The 18292-nt window shown below is 37.2% G+C and overlaps 1 protein-coding gene across 2 annotated transcripts in view; it reads right to left on the reverse strand.

The window, feature by feature from the left end:
• The window catches only part of myo7ab (myosin VIIAb), a 47823-nt gene that overhangs the window by 1281 nt on the left and 28250 nt on the right, over nt 1-18292 (reverse strand). Inside the window, exons 30-46 of one of the 2 annotated variants that reach the window (XM_073825247.1) lie at nt 12991-13161; nt 11181-11298; nt 10858-10984; nt 10591-10760; nt 10242-10432; nt 8751-8875; nt 7096-7253; nt 6838-6991; nt 6468-6623; nt 6283-6388; nt 3659-3772; nt 3376-3463; nt 3190-3296; nt 2485-2670; nt 2296-2406; nt 2064-2147; nt 183-302 (exon numbers count right to left, since the gene is read on the reverse strand). In XM_073825247.1, coding sequence (XP_073681348.1) covers nt 183-302; nt 2064-2147; nt 2296-2406; nt 2485-2670; nt 3190-3296; nt 3376-3463; nt 3659-3772; nt 6283-6388; nt 6468-6623; nt 6838-6991; nt 7096-7253; nt 8751-8875; nt 10242-10432; nt 10591-10760; nt 10858-10984; nt 11181-11298; nt 12991-13161 — 2286 coding nt within the window. Of the gene's footprint in view, nt 1-182; nt 303-2063; nt 2148-2289; nt 2407-2484; nt 2671-3189; nt 3297-3375; nt 3464-3658; nt 3773-6282; nt 6389-6467; nt 6624-6837; nt 6992-7095; nt 7254-8750; nt 8876-10241; nt 10433-10590; nt 10761-10857; nt 10985-11180; nt 11299-12990; nt 13162-18292 lie in introns of both variants that reach the window. The other variant, XM_073825246.1, reaches the window with a different exon arrangement.

An 18292-nucleotide genomic window follows, 5' to 3' on the forward strand; every position in this document is an offset into this window, starting at 1 on the left:
CACTACCACTGAGAAATTTTAATTAAAGTAGGTTATAGACTTTTCATTAAGACCCTAAAGAATCATATCAACTTGTATCTAATCTAATGGTATCTAATGACCCCTTTAATAAAAGAATAGCTGGTGCATTTGTGTCACTGAGTATCATGATACCACCACAGTATTTTATGTAGGTGACTCACCAGTGAAGTCTCACACAGCAATTTGCTGCCTCTAACCAGGTTACCAATGGTAATGTGGAAATAGGTATGTCCACTACTCCAGTTAGAGATTTTGGTGAAGGGGTGTGTGCCCAAAATGTCCTGCAGACAGATGAGTAAAGACCATTCAAACATTACTCAAAGGTTTTTACGTAGGGACCTAATAAAGGTTAACAAAACAGTTTTTTTTTTTCAAAAGATTATTTAGCAAAGACACATTAAATTAAAAAAAAGACAGCAAATATTTTGACAGTTACAAAAAACTCTAATCAATATTGTACTTTTGAACTTTATATTAATCAAAGAATCCTAAAAAAATGTATCAGTTTCCAAAAAACAAAGCAGCAACTACTTTCGAGATTATTAGAAATGATTCTTAAAGGGACATTTCACACAAAAATGGAAATGAACCCATGATTTATTCACCCTCAAGCGTCAAGCCATCCTGGGTATATATGACTTTCTTCTTTCAAGTGAATACAATTGGGTGTTGAGATTTTGAAGTCCAATAAAGTGGATCCATCCATCGTAAAAGTAATGGACTTCTATGGTGCCCCCAAACTTGCACTTCCAAAATGCAGTTTAAACGCAGCTTCAAACGGCTCTAAACGATTCTAGCCAAAGAAGGGTCTTATCTAGAGAAACGACTGGTTATTTTCAAAACAAATTGACAATTTATATACTTTTTAACCTCAAATGCTCTTCTTGTCTCGTCTCTGTGATGCGCATGCGTAGTCTGTGTCATCCGGGTCTATACAAATAGGATATGTTGAAAAACTCGTTTTAGTCTTCAACTTCAAATTCGTCCAACATCGCTGTTTTCCCTTTTTTGTAAAGGGCGTTTGATCTTCTATGTATGTTCACTTTGTAAACACTGGGTCAGTACTTCTGCGGCGATGTAGGATGATTTTGAAGTTGGGGAAGAAAACGAGATGGGAGTCTTAACTGTATTGACCCGGATGACACAGACTACGCATGTGCATCGCAGAGATGAGACAAGATGAGCATTTGAGGTTAAAAAGTATATAAATTGTCAATTTGTTTAGAAAATAACCCTTCTTCCTTGGCTGGGATCATTTAGAGCCCTCTGAAGCTGCGTTTAAACTGCATTTTGGAAGTACAAGCTTGGGGGCACTATAGAAGTCCATTATATGGAGAGAAATCCTGAAATGTTTTCCTCAAAAAACATAATTTCTTTACGATTGAACAAAGACATGAAAATCTTGGATGACAAGGGGGTGAGTAAATTATCTGTACATTTTTGTTCTGAAAGTGAACTAATCCTTTAATAAAGGCCTTCTGAAGCGAATCGATAAAAAATACCAATACCAATATTTACAACTTTATAAACCGTAATCTCTAGCTTCGTTAACTGTCATACATTTGTTCATGAGAGACAGGCGTTGTTATTGGCGAATGACGTATGCGAATGCAGACACGAACGCGGAAGTGACAAATGCAGTGTATAGAGTAAAACAAAAACCAGTCAGGAATAAAAAGTACAAAACAAGGATTTGTAAAGAAAAATGTCAGAGGATTTTGATATAATCCAAATATATATAAATTACATATTTTTCTTACACAAATGCATTGCTTCACTTTTACCCATGGGAGCTGTGTGGAGCACTTTTTATGATGGATGGATGGACTTTATTGACTTCAAAATCTCAAAGCCCATTCACTGTCATTATAAAGCTTGGAAGAGCCAGGACATTTTTAATATAACTCTGATTGTATCCGTCTGAAAGAAGGTCATATACACCTGAGATGGCTTGAGGGTGAATAAATCATGGTGTAATTTTCATTTCTCTTTAAATCTGCATTTATAGACATTACATAGGTCCTGCCTGTTTGTAAACCCACTTTTGTTTTCGGGTCAATGAGAGTAACACCATGCTTGTTGATCGCTATCAAGAGGACTTCTGGAAAATTCAGATCTGAGGATTGCTGTGGGAGAAAATCAAACATCATCAAACCACATCAATTTACGAAGCAAAACAACTCAAGTTCTAGAATTGAGGATAATGTCATTTCGTTTGCTCAGCATTTAGCTATATTAGTAATTTGGCATTTAGTGACTCAAACTTACCTTGACTTCAAAAAATGCTGATCCAAAAGTAGGCCACTTGTAAGTGATTTCTAGAAACATCAGTTTTGCTTCCTCTCGAGATTTCCCTGCGTGTTTATTGAAGTATGTGACGACAGACTGTGGAAGAAACAAAGACTCGCTGCATTAGCTTCTCATGAATTAATGTATGAAGTAGGACTAGTGTTGTTCACTCACTCGTTTCCAGTCGTCGGGCGACAGCTGATGAATCATGTCCTGAGGAACCAGCTCCTTCAGCATCTTGCTGAAGTTATGAAACAGTGATTTGTCCTCCTCAAACCTCACTCTGTAAATGAGTGCAGCCAGCTGGAACGACTCTTCAAGAGAGCACTTGTGGTAGCCACGCAGATACTTTGGGAGCTCCTGAAGAAAGTTTAGGAAAAAGAGCTTTCAAGTGTTTGAAAATATAGCTTGAATTGACATATGTGACCCTGGACCACAAAACCAGTCATAAGGTTAAATTTGACAAAACTGAGATTTATACATCATATGAAAGCTCAATAAATAAGCTTTCTATTGATGTATGGTTTATTAGGACAATATTTGACTGAGATACATCTATTTGTAATCAGAAATCTGAGGATGCAAAAAAATCAAAAAGACTGAGAAAATCACCTTTAAAGTTGTCCAAATTAGGTTCTTAACAATGCATATTACAAATCAAAAATTACATTTTGATATGTTTACAGTAGGAATTTTACAAAAAATCTTCATGGAACATGAACTTTACTTAATTTCTTAATGATTTTTGGCATAAAAGAAAAATCAAAAATTTTGACCCATGCAATGTATTTTTGGCTATTGCTACAAATATACCCCAGCGACTTAAGACTGGTTTTGTGGTCCAGGGTCACATATTAAATACAAAGAGAGATTTTCCACCTGGAAGTAATGAAAAATGGAGTCGGCCATAGGATCTTTGCCTGGAACGGTGTTGGTCCACAGTTTCTTCATAAAAAACACTTGGTAGGTCAATGAAGGCACTGTGCCTACAAAACCAACAGAAGCATTAACACTAGAAGCATGTTTACACTCAGTATCATTTTAATAAACAATAAACATAATTACCATCTTTCACAGCTCTGGCTTTTTTGATCCAGTCTGTCAGATGTCGAACAAAGTCAAAGAAGAAATCTCCTTCTGGCACACTGATCACCTGAAACGTTTCACCGAATAGTGACATATCAAAGACATCTTCGATTAAAATACACACTGACAAATAACTGCTGACTAGGAGGTGTTTTGACAAACGCTGAGGAGAAAGCTGTAATGTAAAAATCACCTCCGTTATTTAGTGTCATAAACTCTCACATCTCATCTGAACACACGTTTGACAGCTCTGTAGCCTCACCTTGTCAGAAATTTTGACAAACAAGCTGAAGCCTTCAGAAGACTGGAGCACCATTCTGCCAGCGATGTTCAGACAGAAATCTTTGGCTTTGGTGCTCGATTCAACTTCAAAAGCCTATGAATAAAAACGATATTTGAATTTGAGTTCATTTTAGCATATATACAAACAGTGGGGGGGCAAAAAGTCTAAGACCACTTGTGTAAAAAGGGATAGTTCACCCAAAAATTAAAGATCTGTCCTTTAATTACTTACCCTCATGTCGTTCCAAACCAGCAAGGCCTTTGTTCATCTTCGGAACACAAATAAGTATCTTTTAAGGACAGCCCATGTGACATCAGTTGTTCAACCGCAGTTTTACAAAGCGATGAGAATGCATTTGGTGTGCAAAGAAAACAAAAATAATGCCTTTATTAAACAATTCTGCATGTGTTTGTGATTTGAAGAAGAAGAATTGTTGAATAAAGTCATTACTTTTGCTTTCTTTGTACATAAAAAGTATTCTTGTAGCTTTATAAAATTGTGGATGAACCACTGATGTCACATGGACGGTTTTACCAAAGTCTTTACTATGTTTTTGGACCGGGGAACATTTCAGTTGCTTTGCTGTCAATGCAGGATCAGAAAGCTCTCTGATTTCATTTAAAATATCTTAATTTGTGTTCTGAAGATGAACAAAGGTCTTGCTGGTTTGAAACAACATGATGGTGAGTAATTAATGACAGAATTTTCATTTTTGGATGAACTATCACTTTAACAAAAATTAATAAAAATATTGAATTTTTTTTTTTACCAAAATAACTGTTAACTGAAATAAATTAAAATATTTTAAATGTATTTTTCACATAAAAAAAAAAACTTTAACTTATTTTATTTCTCATTTGTTTAGTTTAACTTTTACAAGAATGAATAAAAACAAATAAATATATAGGCCTATTAAAAAACACAAAAACAAACTTACTAAAATTGAAAGTGAAAGCTATATAAAACTATATAAAATATAAAAATAAAATCTAATTCAAGATATTAACAAAAACTATAATAACTGATAATATATCAGTGATACAAAAATAACACTGGTGTAAATGCTTCTATTGCCAATTTTGTTAATTTAAAACCCTTTCCTTAAAAGTTTTATCACCATAACAATGTAACAATTTGAATCAGACAAAAAAAAAATCCATCACTGTTTTTTTTATTCCTAAAACACAATTAAATGAATAAAGAATCTATCTCTCTCTATATATATGTGTATGTATGTATGTATACAGTTGAGGTAAAAAGTTTACATACACCTTGCAAAATCTGCAAAAATGTTAATTATTTTACCAAAATAAGAGGGATCATCAAAATGCATGTTATTTTTTTATTTAGTCCTGACCTGAATAAGATACTTCACATAAAATACAGTTGCATATAGTCCACAAGAGAAAATAATAGTTGAATTTGTAAAAATTACCCCGTTCAAAAGTTTTCATACACCTGATTCTTAATACTGTGTTCTTACCTGTATGATCCACAGTTGTCTTTTGTTTTTGTTTTTTTTGTTTAGTGATAGTTGTTCATGAGTCCCTTGTTTGTCCTGAACAGTTAAACTGCCTGCTGTTCTTCAGAAAAAATCTTCAGGTCCCACCTTTTTTGTTTTTTTGCATTTTTGTGTATTTGAACCCTTTCCAGCAATGACTGTATGATTTTGAGATCCATCTTTTCACACTGAGGACAACTGAGGGACTCATATGCAACTACTACAGAAGGTTCAAACGCTCACTGATGCTCCCAAAGGAAACATGATGCATTAAGAGCCAGGGGTGAAAACTTTTAAACAGATATCATATTTTTTACTGCCTTTTAGAAGCTACTGAAGATAGTTACATGTTTCCCAGAAGGCAAAAGTTAAGTTAAATTTACCCTGGTCTTTAAATTCAAAAAGTTTTCAAATAAACAAAAATGCCGAAAAACCAAAAAATTTGTGGGACCTGAAGGATTTTTCTGAAGAACAACAGGCAGTTTAACTGTTTAGGAGAAACAAGGGACTTATGATCAACTATCACTAAAGAAACAAACAAACAAAAACACCTGTGGATCATTCAGGTAACAACAAAGTGTTAAGAAACAAATGTATGTAAACTTTTTAACAGGGTAATTTTTATAAATTCAACTTTTATTTTCTCTTGTGGACTATATGTAAACGTCTTGAAATATCTTAGACTTTCATAATAATTCACCGATTCATGTATACATAACTAGATGCATTTGATGATTGTTGAATTGTGAATTACACTCAATGTCTACCCCATTTGTATCTATTATTTCATACAACTAAAAAAAAGTGCAGGCCAGATTTCAGCTATATTTAAACCAAACAGGAAATGAATCTCTGGAGTCTTGAGTCTATTCACACTTCATCTCTCTTTTCCCACTTTCTCCAAAAGCTCCACATAACTCTGTGCTTAATTGAGGATGCAAATGAGGTCAGAGCACAACAGGGCGCTCTCTCTGCTTCCTCATGCATAAATAAACACAGCCGGGCATGAGAGACAGAAAGAAAATAACCCTCACCGGAGGCTGGATACAACATAGACTACAGGTAACAGATGCACGCCTAGAGTCAACATGAAAACTCTCACCTCATCAGTGTCATCAGGGAAGTACACTTTGTGAAAGATCTGAGTAGTTTTATGTTGAATGGCCTCCACTTCTACAAGGTGAGGAGGATACTTTCTGGATCCGTTTCTGTCCGTGAGGAAGAAAAGTTTGAAGGGAATTGCAAGGAACCTTGGAGATACATGTTTGTATGTGCTATGAGAGTTACCGCAAGGCTTTCTGGAGTCTCTGCATGCAGTCTGGGGCGACTGGATGAAGTTTTTTGGATTGGAGGAACTTTTGGACATGAGGAAGCAACATGTTACTGGGGGGGAAAAGCCCAGTGCAGAGCCAGAGAAGCTCCCAGCCCTTCTCCTCACTGTATCTAAACACACAGAATTGCTGTTAACTTTTATAAGCTGACCACTAGGGGACAGACTGATACAGATTTATGAGCCACATCAACAGTAATTGTTGTCATATCATTATCACTATACAAATACATTTTTATTACTTTTTAAGATTTTTTTAAGAAGTCCTAAAATAAAACATAACAGACTAGACTATACACTGTATCAGCTTCAACTCGGAAAACCTACTTCACGTGATTCTCAGTCAGTTGTTTGATGATCTGACAGAAGATTTCGTCCTTCAGAGGTTCTGCCTTTAAAGCTCCTTCAAAGATCTGATCGGTCAGCTCGTTGACTGAACGGCTTCTCTTCGAGGGGTAGTCGCCCATGTACTTCATGATAGGTACGAAGCAGTCAAGGGTCAAAATGAGAGAACTGAAGTTATAAAGTTAACACTATTAGCTGTCAAAATGTTATAAAGTTAACACTGTTAGCTGTAGAGGATATCAATAAAGGCCTGGCAGGCATCCTGGGACAGCTCTTCATGATTGAGGACCTTCTTCAGCAAAGGCTGTTTGAGTGGTTCTCTGGTGCAGCACCACAGCTTATCCTTCCCTCTGCCTTTATTGATGATCACACGACTCAGCGTGCTCTTGGAAGGTGGTCTGGAGGATGAAAAGATACCAGGAAATGTTATAAATCCAGAATTTAATAAAAAAGAAGGTAATGCAGTCAATGCATGATCTGAAAGGGGACATCGAATGCCCATTTTCCACAAGATGGTATGATTTTTAGGGTCTTCATGAAATGTCTGCAACATAGTTTGGATAAAATTCCTCAATGGTCATATAAAACAACACCCTTTTCACCATGTCATGACTTATTTCGGTGCATGTCTCTTTAAATGATAATGAGCTACTGCTTTTTTGTGTATTTGGTGGTGCATTACAATTAAAAACAAAACAAATCCACTGCGTCCTCAGTGGCTCTGATGTCGGGAGAAAATGAAGACTCTTATGTTTACTTTTACATCCAAATACAAAACACCTGCGTTAGTTACAAAACACTGTTGCTACAGCTGCTCGAGTGCCGAGAAAAGCAGACAGCATACAACCTCATACTGCTCAGAAAAACAAAACGGCTTAATATTTTAGACTGTTGTGGTTTTTTAGAGATTAATTGAGTTTATTTTAAACATTGTGGGGTGGATGTGTCCACACACTGCTAAGGATGGATGATTTAAAGGATTAGTTTAAAGGGTTAGTTCACTTCCAAAACAAAAATGTACAGATCATTTACTCACCCCCTTGTCATTCAAGATGTTTATGTCTTTCTTTGTTCAGTTGTAAAGAAATTATGTTTTTTGAGGAAAACATTTCAGTAATTTTCTCCATATAGTGGACTTCTATGGTGCCCATGAGTTTGAACTTACAAAATGCAGTTTAAATGCAACTTCAAAGGGCTCTAAAGGATCCCAGCCAAGGAAGAAGGGTCTTATCTAGTAAAACAATCAGTTATTTTCTAAATTTTTTTTACAATTTTAAACTTTTTAACCTCAAACGCTAGTCTTGTCTAGCTCTGCGATGTGCATGTGTACTCTGTGCACGGTTCAATATAGTTATGGTATGTCGAAAAAACTCCCATCTAATTTTCTCCTCCAACTTCAAATCATCCTACATCGCTGCAGAAGTACCGACCCAGTGTTTACAAAGTGAACATGCAAAAAAGGTCAAACACCCTTTACAAAAAAAGGTAAAACAGTGAAGTAGGGCGATTTTGAAGTTGGAGGAGACAAGGAGATCGTTTTTCGACATTCCCTAAATGTATTGAACAGGAATGCAAAGAGGACACATGTGCATTGCAGAGCTAGAGAAGACGAGCATTTCAGGTTAAAAAGAATATTTTATTCAACTGTAAATTTAAAAAAATAACAATAACCAATCGTTTCGCTAGATATGACCCTTATTCCTCGACTGGGATTGTTTAGAGCCCTTTGAAGCTGCATTTAAACTGCATTTTGGAAGTTCAAATTCGGGGCACCATAGAAGTCCACTACATAGAAAAAAATATTTAAACGTTTTCCTAATTTTTCAACTTTAAAACAGTAGTTTTCTATTCGGACACAATAAAGGGAGAAAAAGTCCTGAAGAAGGTTCAAATACCTGAAGTGATCATAGGAGAACTCTTCTAGAGTGTATGGCTGAATCTTCTCCCCATTGTCCAGCACATTCTCATGGGACAAACTGATGGAGTCCTTACGCTGGTCTGGGGACATGGTAATCAACGACTGTAAGAAACAGAAATTAAAAGTTCAAAAAGTGACTATGTTAAAAGTGACTATTCAATATCTCAGGTGTTTCTTAAAGGTTGTATCAGCGATTTCTAGCCTGAAACATAAAGTGTCAAATTCAGCTGACCTTTCAACACGATCCGCTCGCTTCCTGCCCCATAAATTGTCTGTGAAAAAACCGCGTCTCTCTGGTCAGCCTAGGGTCCGAGATATGCCAAAAAAACAATCGGCGCTACCAACCTTTCCACAGATAAACAAACAGTGTTCCAACCAATCAGCGTCAGGGGTTTGGTGTTGTGGACTTTCGGTCTGCCTCCCTCACATCCCTGCACCAGTACGAAAGTCCACAACACCAAACCCCTGACGCTGATTGGTTGGAACACTGTTTGTTTATCTGTGGAATAGTTGATAGCGCCGATTGATTTTTTGGCATATCTCGGACCCTAGGCTGACCAGAGAGACGTGTTTTTTTCACAGACAATTTATGGGGCAGGCAGCGAGCGGATCGTGAAGAAAGGTCAGCTTAAATTGACACTTTATGTTTTAGGCTAGAAATCGCTGATACAACCTTTAAGTGTGAGTAAGTGGCATATTTTGGTGCAAATGCTTGTGCTTCAAACATGAACAAATGATGCCAAGTTAAATACAATAATACAGTCAGAATTTTTTTTTTTGTAAAAATTCAAGGCCCAGAAAAATAGTAAAGAAGTTGTTAAAATAGCCCATGTGACATCAGTGGTTCAACTGTAATGTTATGAAGCTAACTGAAAAAACTGAAGCAAGCTTGAAGCTATCCAACAACTTCTATTCTTCTACATTAAACTTCGACCTACGTTTACAAGAGTACCATAACGGATGTGGTATTCTTGTGACTGAAGAAAAGACGTTTTTTTGTTTTCTTTGCAGACAAACAGTATTTTTGTAGCTTCGTAAAATTACGATTGAACCACTAATGTCACATGGACTATATTAACAATGTCCGTACTACTTTTTTGGGCCTTAAACGTGTCAGTTGCGTTGATGTCTATGCTGGGTCAGAAAGCTCTCAAATTTCATCAAAAAGAAGGTGAAGGTCTCACGGATTTGGGACGACATGAGGGTGAGTAATGAAAGACAGAATTTTCATTTTTGGGTGATCTATCCCTTTAAAGCAGAGGTCTTCAACCCTGCTCCTGGGGACCCACTCTCCTAGAAAGTGTATTTTCAACCTGCTTCAGCACACCTGCCTGCATTTTTCAAGCAGTCTTGAGGAGCTTGATTGGTCGCCTCAGGTGTGCTTGATTAGTGTTGTAGCTAAACTCTTCAGGATAGTGTGTCCCCAGGAACAGGGTCGAAGACCTCTATTGAATAAAAACTCACTCACCACAATATCATATTGTGGCCTGGTGATGGTGGGCAGCACATAGACGCTGTCTGCAGGGAAGTCTCCTCTTTTTTTGGTTCTGTCATTGACTCCGTGAGCCCAACCTGAATTCAGGACCTGCTCTCCAGTGTGCTCATCCAAAAATATCAGATCTCCCTTTGAGAATCTCAGGAACGAAGATTCTTGTCCAGCTGAAGAAAAAACAAACACAAACATGAGCATTTCTCTTCATCTGTTAGATGTTTTATTGATCACGCTGGACCTTATTGTCTTGAACCAAAGCCTCTTTGGGGCTGAATCAAATACAGTGGTGCACTTTTTAACCTAACTGCTGTTCACAAGTGCTTACCAGGGTAATGGCTGTCAACCAGGGCCACCACAAACTTTGACCTGGAACGCAGGCCCTCTAGAAAGGTGACAACCAGGTCACGAATGTCTTCGGCATTGTTGGATGTAAAGGTGTACTCGTCTCCTTTAATAGTGGCCAGAGTAAAGCTCTGTCCCTGCAGCTTTCCACCTCTGCATACACAGGTTAGACTGTTAGAAACTAGTTAAGTGACAATATAGAGAACACTTATATCTAATGAAGTGGCTTTGGATGGGTGAGCTACTTCACCTGCTGCTGGAGACTGCAGTGATCTCTGGGAAAGAAAGGTCCAGAAGGACCTGCTCCTGCTCATCCACAAAGTAGACTCCAGTCCAGTTTACTGCCACTATAACATCATTCTTTGGGAGACTCGGCCCTACGAATGAACAGAAACAATGGATAATAAGGTCAATTTGATCAGACCCAATCAGATCAATGCATTGCTATGATTTACAGAATAACTTCACCCAACAATAGATTCTACACAAAAAATGTTTTTGTTCCATGCAATTACAATGAATAGAAAAGTATCATATAAACAGTTTTGGGGTACTATTGCCTCAAAGTCTTACCTGAGAATTTGAAGGCCTCATAGAAGCGGGAAAAAAGCAAAGGCCACTTAAATCGAGCGAAATCCACCACCTCTTCCTTCACTCTCTGCGAGTGAAACCTCTTCTGCGTGTAGATTCCCTGTGGAGATGCAATCGGCAATATCTTAAGTCTCAGAGTAACACAATATCGGCGATTACCTCAGAGACAATTACCTTTGCTCTCGTCACCTGGCTATAAGCATAGAACTCATGCATTACCACAATCCATAAAATCGATCTCCAGCATTATTAAACATTCATGTCCATCACTTGAGCCTATGAAGGATAGGAGGGTAATTAAAATGGCCTTCACCCTTGAGAGAAGCAACATGTGATTAATGTTCCCACAGGAACCATAAATCAAACTTCAACCTGTTCAGTCCATCAACCGCTACGAGCTAGCACAGAGTGCTGACCTAAACTACAAATCCATAACAAGACAGTGACCACTAAGTGAGGACGACAGAACTGTCTTAAATATTCAGGGGCCTGTGATTGCATTCTATTACACCAGCCTGTAGATGAGAGGGGGCAACGGTGTGAAGGTCGCACACACTTGTATTAGAGAGTTAATCATAGCTGTGAGATTATATTAGCGCTAGGTGGAGATACAGGTACTGCTCTAAAATAATGAGACTGCCGTCCTTGAGAATGTACAGCGAGGTCAGTCAGACACAGCCTGACACAGTAATGAAGACATAGGTGTAGATATGTGCTGTGACTGTACGTTTGGTTATAATGAAAAGGCTAATAATAGATTTGTTCAGTTATATGTGCTGTTCTATCATATAAATGTGAACCCATTCTCAGAAAACGGTGACATTTTCCATTTCTCCACTTCAAGCACTAAGTACCAGAGCTTTAACCATCACAGACATTGGACAAATAAAATAATCACATTACCAACCCAGATGGGCTTATTCTTAAAATATTATGCTTATTCTAAATGTGCTATTATAACCTAGAAAACTACTAAAAGTTCATTGTTACTTTTTTTTTATACTTTTTATTTTTTAAATGTTTTAAATTTGAAAGATTTTTCAAATGTTTGTGAACAGTAAGATTTTTTATGTTTTTAAAGAAGCCTTTTTTGCTCACCAAGCCTGCTTTTATTTTATCCAAAGTACAGTAAAAACAGAACAATTTTGAAATATTTTGCTATTTAGAAAAACTGTTTTCTATTTAAATATATTTTAAAATGTAATTTATTCCTGTGATTTCAAAGTTGAATTTTTAATTTAATTACTCCAGTCACATGATCATTCAGAAATTAGTCTAATATTCTGATTTGCTGCTCAGAAAACACATTATTATTATTATGTTGAAAACAGCTAGAGATGCTTTATATTTCGGATAAATGCTGATTTTTGGATCTTTCTATTCATGAAAGAACCCTGGAAAAAAATTACTCAACTGTTTTAAATATTGATAATAGCAATAAATGTTTCTTGAACAGCACATCAGCATATTAGAGGATCATGTGACACTAAAGACTGGAGTAATGATGCTGAAGATTTAGCTTTGATCACAGGAATAAATTACATTTTAAAATATATTCAAATAGAAAACAGTTATTTTAAATAGTCAAAATATTTTTTTTTACTATTTTTGCTGTACTTTGGGTCAAATAAATTCAGGCTTTGGGAGACTTCTTTAAAAAAACATTTCAAAACTTTTGACTGGTAATATAATATTTAAAATGATTCAATAATAATATACAATTATAATGTTATATGAAATAAAATATTAAAACTCAACAAAAAAAGTATGTATTAAAACTACATACGTTTACCTTTATGTGAGTTGCTATGATCATTTGAGCCCATTTCTCCACTGTCTTGGAGGGAGTAATTTCCCGGTCTGGTATGTAGGATGGAATAAGACTCAGAAGACGGTCTGGTAGGACTTCTGACCCATAGTCCACATAGTACTGTTGAGAAGCCAGCTCAGCCAGGTCCTCTTCCTAAAATAATAAAACCCATGTGTACACCTGGTTAATGCGAGTCACCCAGCTTTTATTTAGGCAATGTGAAATGTGACCCTGGACAACAAAACTAGTCATAAGTTCATTTGACATAATTGGAAAGCTGAATAAATAAGCTTTTCAATTTCAATTTGGTTTGTTAGGATATAAAGGATATTTGGCCAAGATATAACTTTTTGAAAATCTAGAAACTGAGGGTGCAAAACAATCAAAACATTGAGAAAATCGCCTTTAAATTTGTCCAATTGAAGTTCTTAGCAATACATATTACTAATCAAAAATTCAGTTGTGATATATTTACGGTAGGAAATTTACAAAATATCCACATGGAACATGATCTTAATATCCTAATAATTTTTGGCATAAAAGAAAAATCAATCATTTTGACCCATACAGTGTATTTTTGGCTAATGCTACAAATTTTCCTGCGCTACTTAAGATTGGTTTTGTGGTCCAGGGTCACAAATATGTTCACGGGACTTCCGGTTATGGCGCTTAGCTGAAGAGAAGCACGGGTTAACCCCGCTGTAATTTGTCTTAAGATTTCTCAAATATATCCCTGTTTCGTTCAGCTTTCGAACTCACTTTGTTTATAAGTGAATACTGTTCATGATGTCACCTAAACGAGCAAAGCAAAAGCCGAAGAAAGTAGAAACTACAGAAGATACATCCGACTCCGAAAGCATGGAAGAGGGGGCGCACGTTACATATGGCGACGAAGACTCATCGCCGGTTAGTGGAGATCACTTGGAAAATAGATGATTTGGAAAACCGCAGCCGACGCTCCAATCTGAGGCTCCTAGGTTTACCAGAAAAATCCGAGGGCAACGATGCATGTACGTTCTTAGAAAGCTGGTTATCTGAAGCACTGGATATGGAACCACTCCGAAAGCCACTGGCCATAAAGAGGGCCCACAGGATCGGTTATATGCGAAAGACTGCAGCTGACGCGAATTCAACTCCGAGAGTGATGATCGTGAAGTTTTTGGACTAACGTTATACAGACAAGGAGCGCGTGATGCGTGCGGCCAGAGCCAAAAAAGATGTACTGTTCAAAAATCACCGAATCATATTCTTTTCGGACCTTTCTGCTGAAGTGAACAAACAACGGAGGAAGTTCGACGAAGTAAAGAAGAAGCTGCAAGCTAAGGGACTGATGTGGATTCATGTTTCCAGCGCGCCTCCGAGTGACCGTTGATGTCCAGGCTCACGTCTTTCAAAGTCCGTCAGAAGTTAACTTTCTAATGAGCATGTAAGATAGTGCTATTTTCTGTTCTCTGTTCACTTTCAAGAACACATAAGCAAAAGACAAATCAATAGGTTGAATTCCTTATAAGGGGACGATGTAAATTGCACAGCGGGGCTCAAATGCGATGCGATTCATCGTACGGACCTTTTCCCTATGTTAAATTGGGTAGATCCAGTTAAGGAAGCTAGAAGTAAAGAATATTTTGTTCTCGGCAGGTCGCAGTTGTGGAATTAAAGTGTTTTTTCTTCTTCTCTACTTTAAATTGGATCATGTTTATAACCATGTTGTTTATTTCAGTTTGTTTTAAGTCTTATCTTTACAAGGTACAGGTGATTTTTCGTTTTAAAATATGGAATGGTGTTGGATTATTTCATAATATAGAAGGAAATGACAGATACCATTGGGGTTAAATTTATTTTGTGGAACTGTAGGGGGCTACATACTTTTTCTGAAATCAAACAAGTGATATCCAGATTAAAACAACTACAGTCTAAAATTGTTTTTCTTCAAGAAACACGCCCAAAGACATATGTAGAATACGTAATAGGTGGCCTGGTCAGGTATTTGCTAGTCTCACGTAGCCAGACCTTCAGACTGACGGCTGAAGGTCTGGAATAGACCTTTCTCACAACTTCCGTATTTTGCACCGGAAATACGCAATTGCTGTGTAAACCTATTTCCGCCCCACTATGCCGGTAACCAGTTAAACAACAAAGATGGCGAAAACATCAAGCAAGATTGTTTGTAACATCAAGACCACGACTGTTATATTGCTTTAATAAAGTTGTACATGTCCTCTATACTATCCATACATAACCTTATAACCCTAGTCCTCGGTCTAAGTGGACACACTAGTAATTTGTTAGCCTGATTGCTCTCTAACGTTAGCTACGCTACTTACCTTGAAAGTTATGGATAAACGGGACGTTCTAAAACGCTTAAAGTTTCTGTCAAACCTTACCTGGAACAAACGCTAACTACTATCAAAAGAACGAGCCCTTATTCCACAGATAAAGTGAATAATATCACGTTAAGCGTTTTCTCCCCCAAATAAGCCCATTATAAGGAAAAGCTTAACGTGGTTTACGTACCTCAACAGCGACCAGGGAAAACCAAACTTCTGTTACATTTTACTTATAATAAATACTTGCTGCTGTCAAAAGAACGAGCTCTTATTCAGCATATAAAGTGATCGCCCCCCATAGAAGTCCATTATAACAAACTATGTTAAGCTTTTTCCTTAATGGAGTTCTATAGGGAGAAAAGCGTGATATTATTCACTTTATATTATTCACTTTATATGCTGAATAAGAGCTCATTCTTTTGACAGCAGAAAGTGTTTATTATAAGTAAAATTTTAAGCCACGTTAAGCTTTTTTTTTGTATAATGGACTTCTATGGGGGGCGATCACTTTATATGCTGAATGAGAGCTCGTTCTTTTGAGAGCAGAAAGTGTTTATTATAAGTGAAATTTAACAGAAGTTTGGTCTTCCCTGGTCGCTGTTAAGGTAAGTTAAACCACGTTAAACTGTTTTCTTATAATGGGCTTCTATGAGGGAGAAAACGCTTAACGTGATATTATTCACTTTATCTGTGGAATAAGGGCTCGTTCTTTTGATAGTAGTTAGTGTTTGTTCCAAGTAAGGTTTGACAGAAATGTGGGGTTTCCTGGTCGTTTTTTACGTACGTTAAGCCACGTTAAGCGTTTTAGAACGTCCCGGATAAACTCTTAGTGGAAAAATTTATATCCTTTATCCAATTTGTTCCTCTTTGTGATGGAGTTTTCCTCCACGACTCTTATCAGGTCGGCAAAAGTTATTTTTGGCAAACCAGTGAGGGAAGTTGTGTAGACTCTCTCCATTTTAATTTTAAATTACCCGGCTTTCTGCTGTGTTGACATTACACAGGAAGTCTGCATACCCTGCGATTGCGTATTTCCGGTTTCTGTGAAAAAGGTCTATTCATGGCAGCTTTCATTGGCCAAGGCCCGCCCATAAGGCCGTTTGACCGACATGTCAAACAACCAATCACAGTTTGTTTCGTTCAGCATCACATTTATGTGCATGGAAATGCCCCCACAACAACAGACTAGCGTGCAACAAGTCAGCCATTGAAATAACCAGCATTGAAAGATAACGAAGAAGAGGGAGAACAAGCGGTAAGTCAGTAATTTGTTCGCGAACGTCACAAAAGTGTATAACAACAATGGTGTCTGCATAAGCATATTTTAGCAAAACGGCGAGTAAATCAGTCTGCGCTCTGTTTCCCGGCGGACCGAAAATAAATGCGACACTCGCGTCTCCCGGAAATCAGATGACAACTTCGACATTCCTGAAGTGTTTCCAGTTAAGTGTACCATATGCATCAGACGTTTAGCCAACGTTCCGTGGGCGTGAGGTCTGAGGCTGAGACTAGGCATTTGCAGCTTCATTTAGTTCTCAAGCGAGAGGAGTAATTACAATGATTCAGAAATCAATTCCATTTCAGACGGATAAGACAATACAGGATCCTTCAGGTAGATACCTAATTGTTCAAAGGACATTATTATCTAAACGACTGAATCTTGTTAATGTTTATGGCCCTAACGATGACGTACCCAAATTTTATAGTAACCTCTTTTTAACTTTATCCACCTTTTCTGGGTTTTATGTGATGGGAGGAGATTTCAACTGCACATTGGATCCAATTAGTGATCATTCATCTGGCCTTGATCAGTCCCATAAACAGACTAGAAAGACCTTAAATTATTTTATAAAGGATTTAAACCTTGTTGAAATATGGAGACAATTGCACCCTAAAGATATTCAATATTCTTGCTTTTCCAGAACACACCAGTCCTATTCTAGAATTGATTATTTTCTTATTTCTGCAACACTTATGTCATATATTACTGATTGTTCTTATGATTCTATTGTAATTTCAGACCATGCCCCTATTTCACTCACCTACATTGACCCTAAATTACTAGGAAATCCTCCAAAATGGAGATTTAATCCCAAATGGCTCCTAGATGATCAATTCAATAAACATATTATACAGCAGATAGATATGTATTTTGACATTAATACAATACAAACCTCAGCTAGTATCAGATGGGAAGCTTTTAAAGTCTTCATTAGAGGTGTTATTCTAAGTGTCACGAGTAGTAAATCAAAAAGCTTTAAGAAAGAATTGACTGAACTGGATACTAAAATAAAACTTATAGAAAAGACCTTATCAAATAAAAATGACTCAAATATTCATCAGGAACTGCTGAATCTTAGAACTAAATATAATGAACTATCTGCCAAAAAAGCAGCAGCTAGTCTAATGATGTTAAGACAAAATTATTATGATCAAGGTGAAAAGGCACGGAAATTGCAATCAGAAAGAACTATAAATTCTATTGAAGACAATTGTGGCATCATTACAGTGGACCCAGTAAAGATAAATGACACTTTTTTGAGACTTTATATTCCTCTGAGTAGGGCTGGGCGATTAATCGAAAAGTAATCGAAATCGACATTCAGAACCTATAATCGATCAAATTTTTCCAGGTCGATTATTTCGATTACTTTCCCTTTAAAAACAGGGAGGCGCCAGAGTTCACAGAGGGGGGCGCGGGAGCTGATATGCTTAGAGGCAGAGACCTGCGCGTGACAGATTGTTCAGTCTGCACGGAAATGTTATCTCGTCCCACTCCCGCCCGTGAGATTCATGTTTTGTCCCTCTCCCGCCTGCAAAAGCCTGCATTGAAGTTACCTATACAGATTTTTTGAGTACATCGATCTTTACAGAAAAGCAAGCGTCGGCTGCTGCGTGCATGCATGGCAGAATGCGAGCAAACAACACTCCCTGCCTATCTCAGTTCATCGCAATCT

The sequence above is a fragment of the Garra rufa genome, chromosome 19 (genome assembly GCF_049309525.1).
Source record: "Garra rufa chromosome 19, GarRuf1.0, whole genome shotgun sequence".
NCBI lineage: Eukaryota > Metazoa > Chordata > Actinopteri > Cypriniformes > Cyprinidae > Garra > Garra rufa.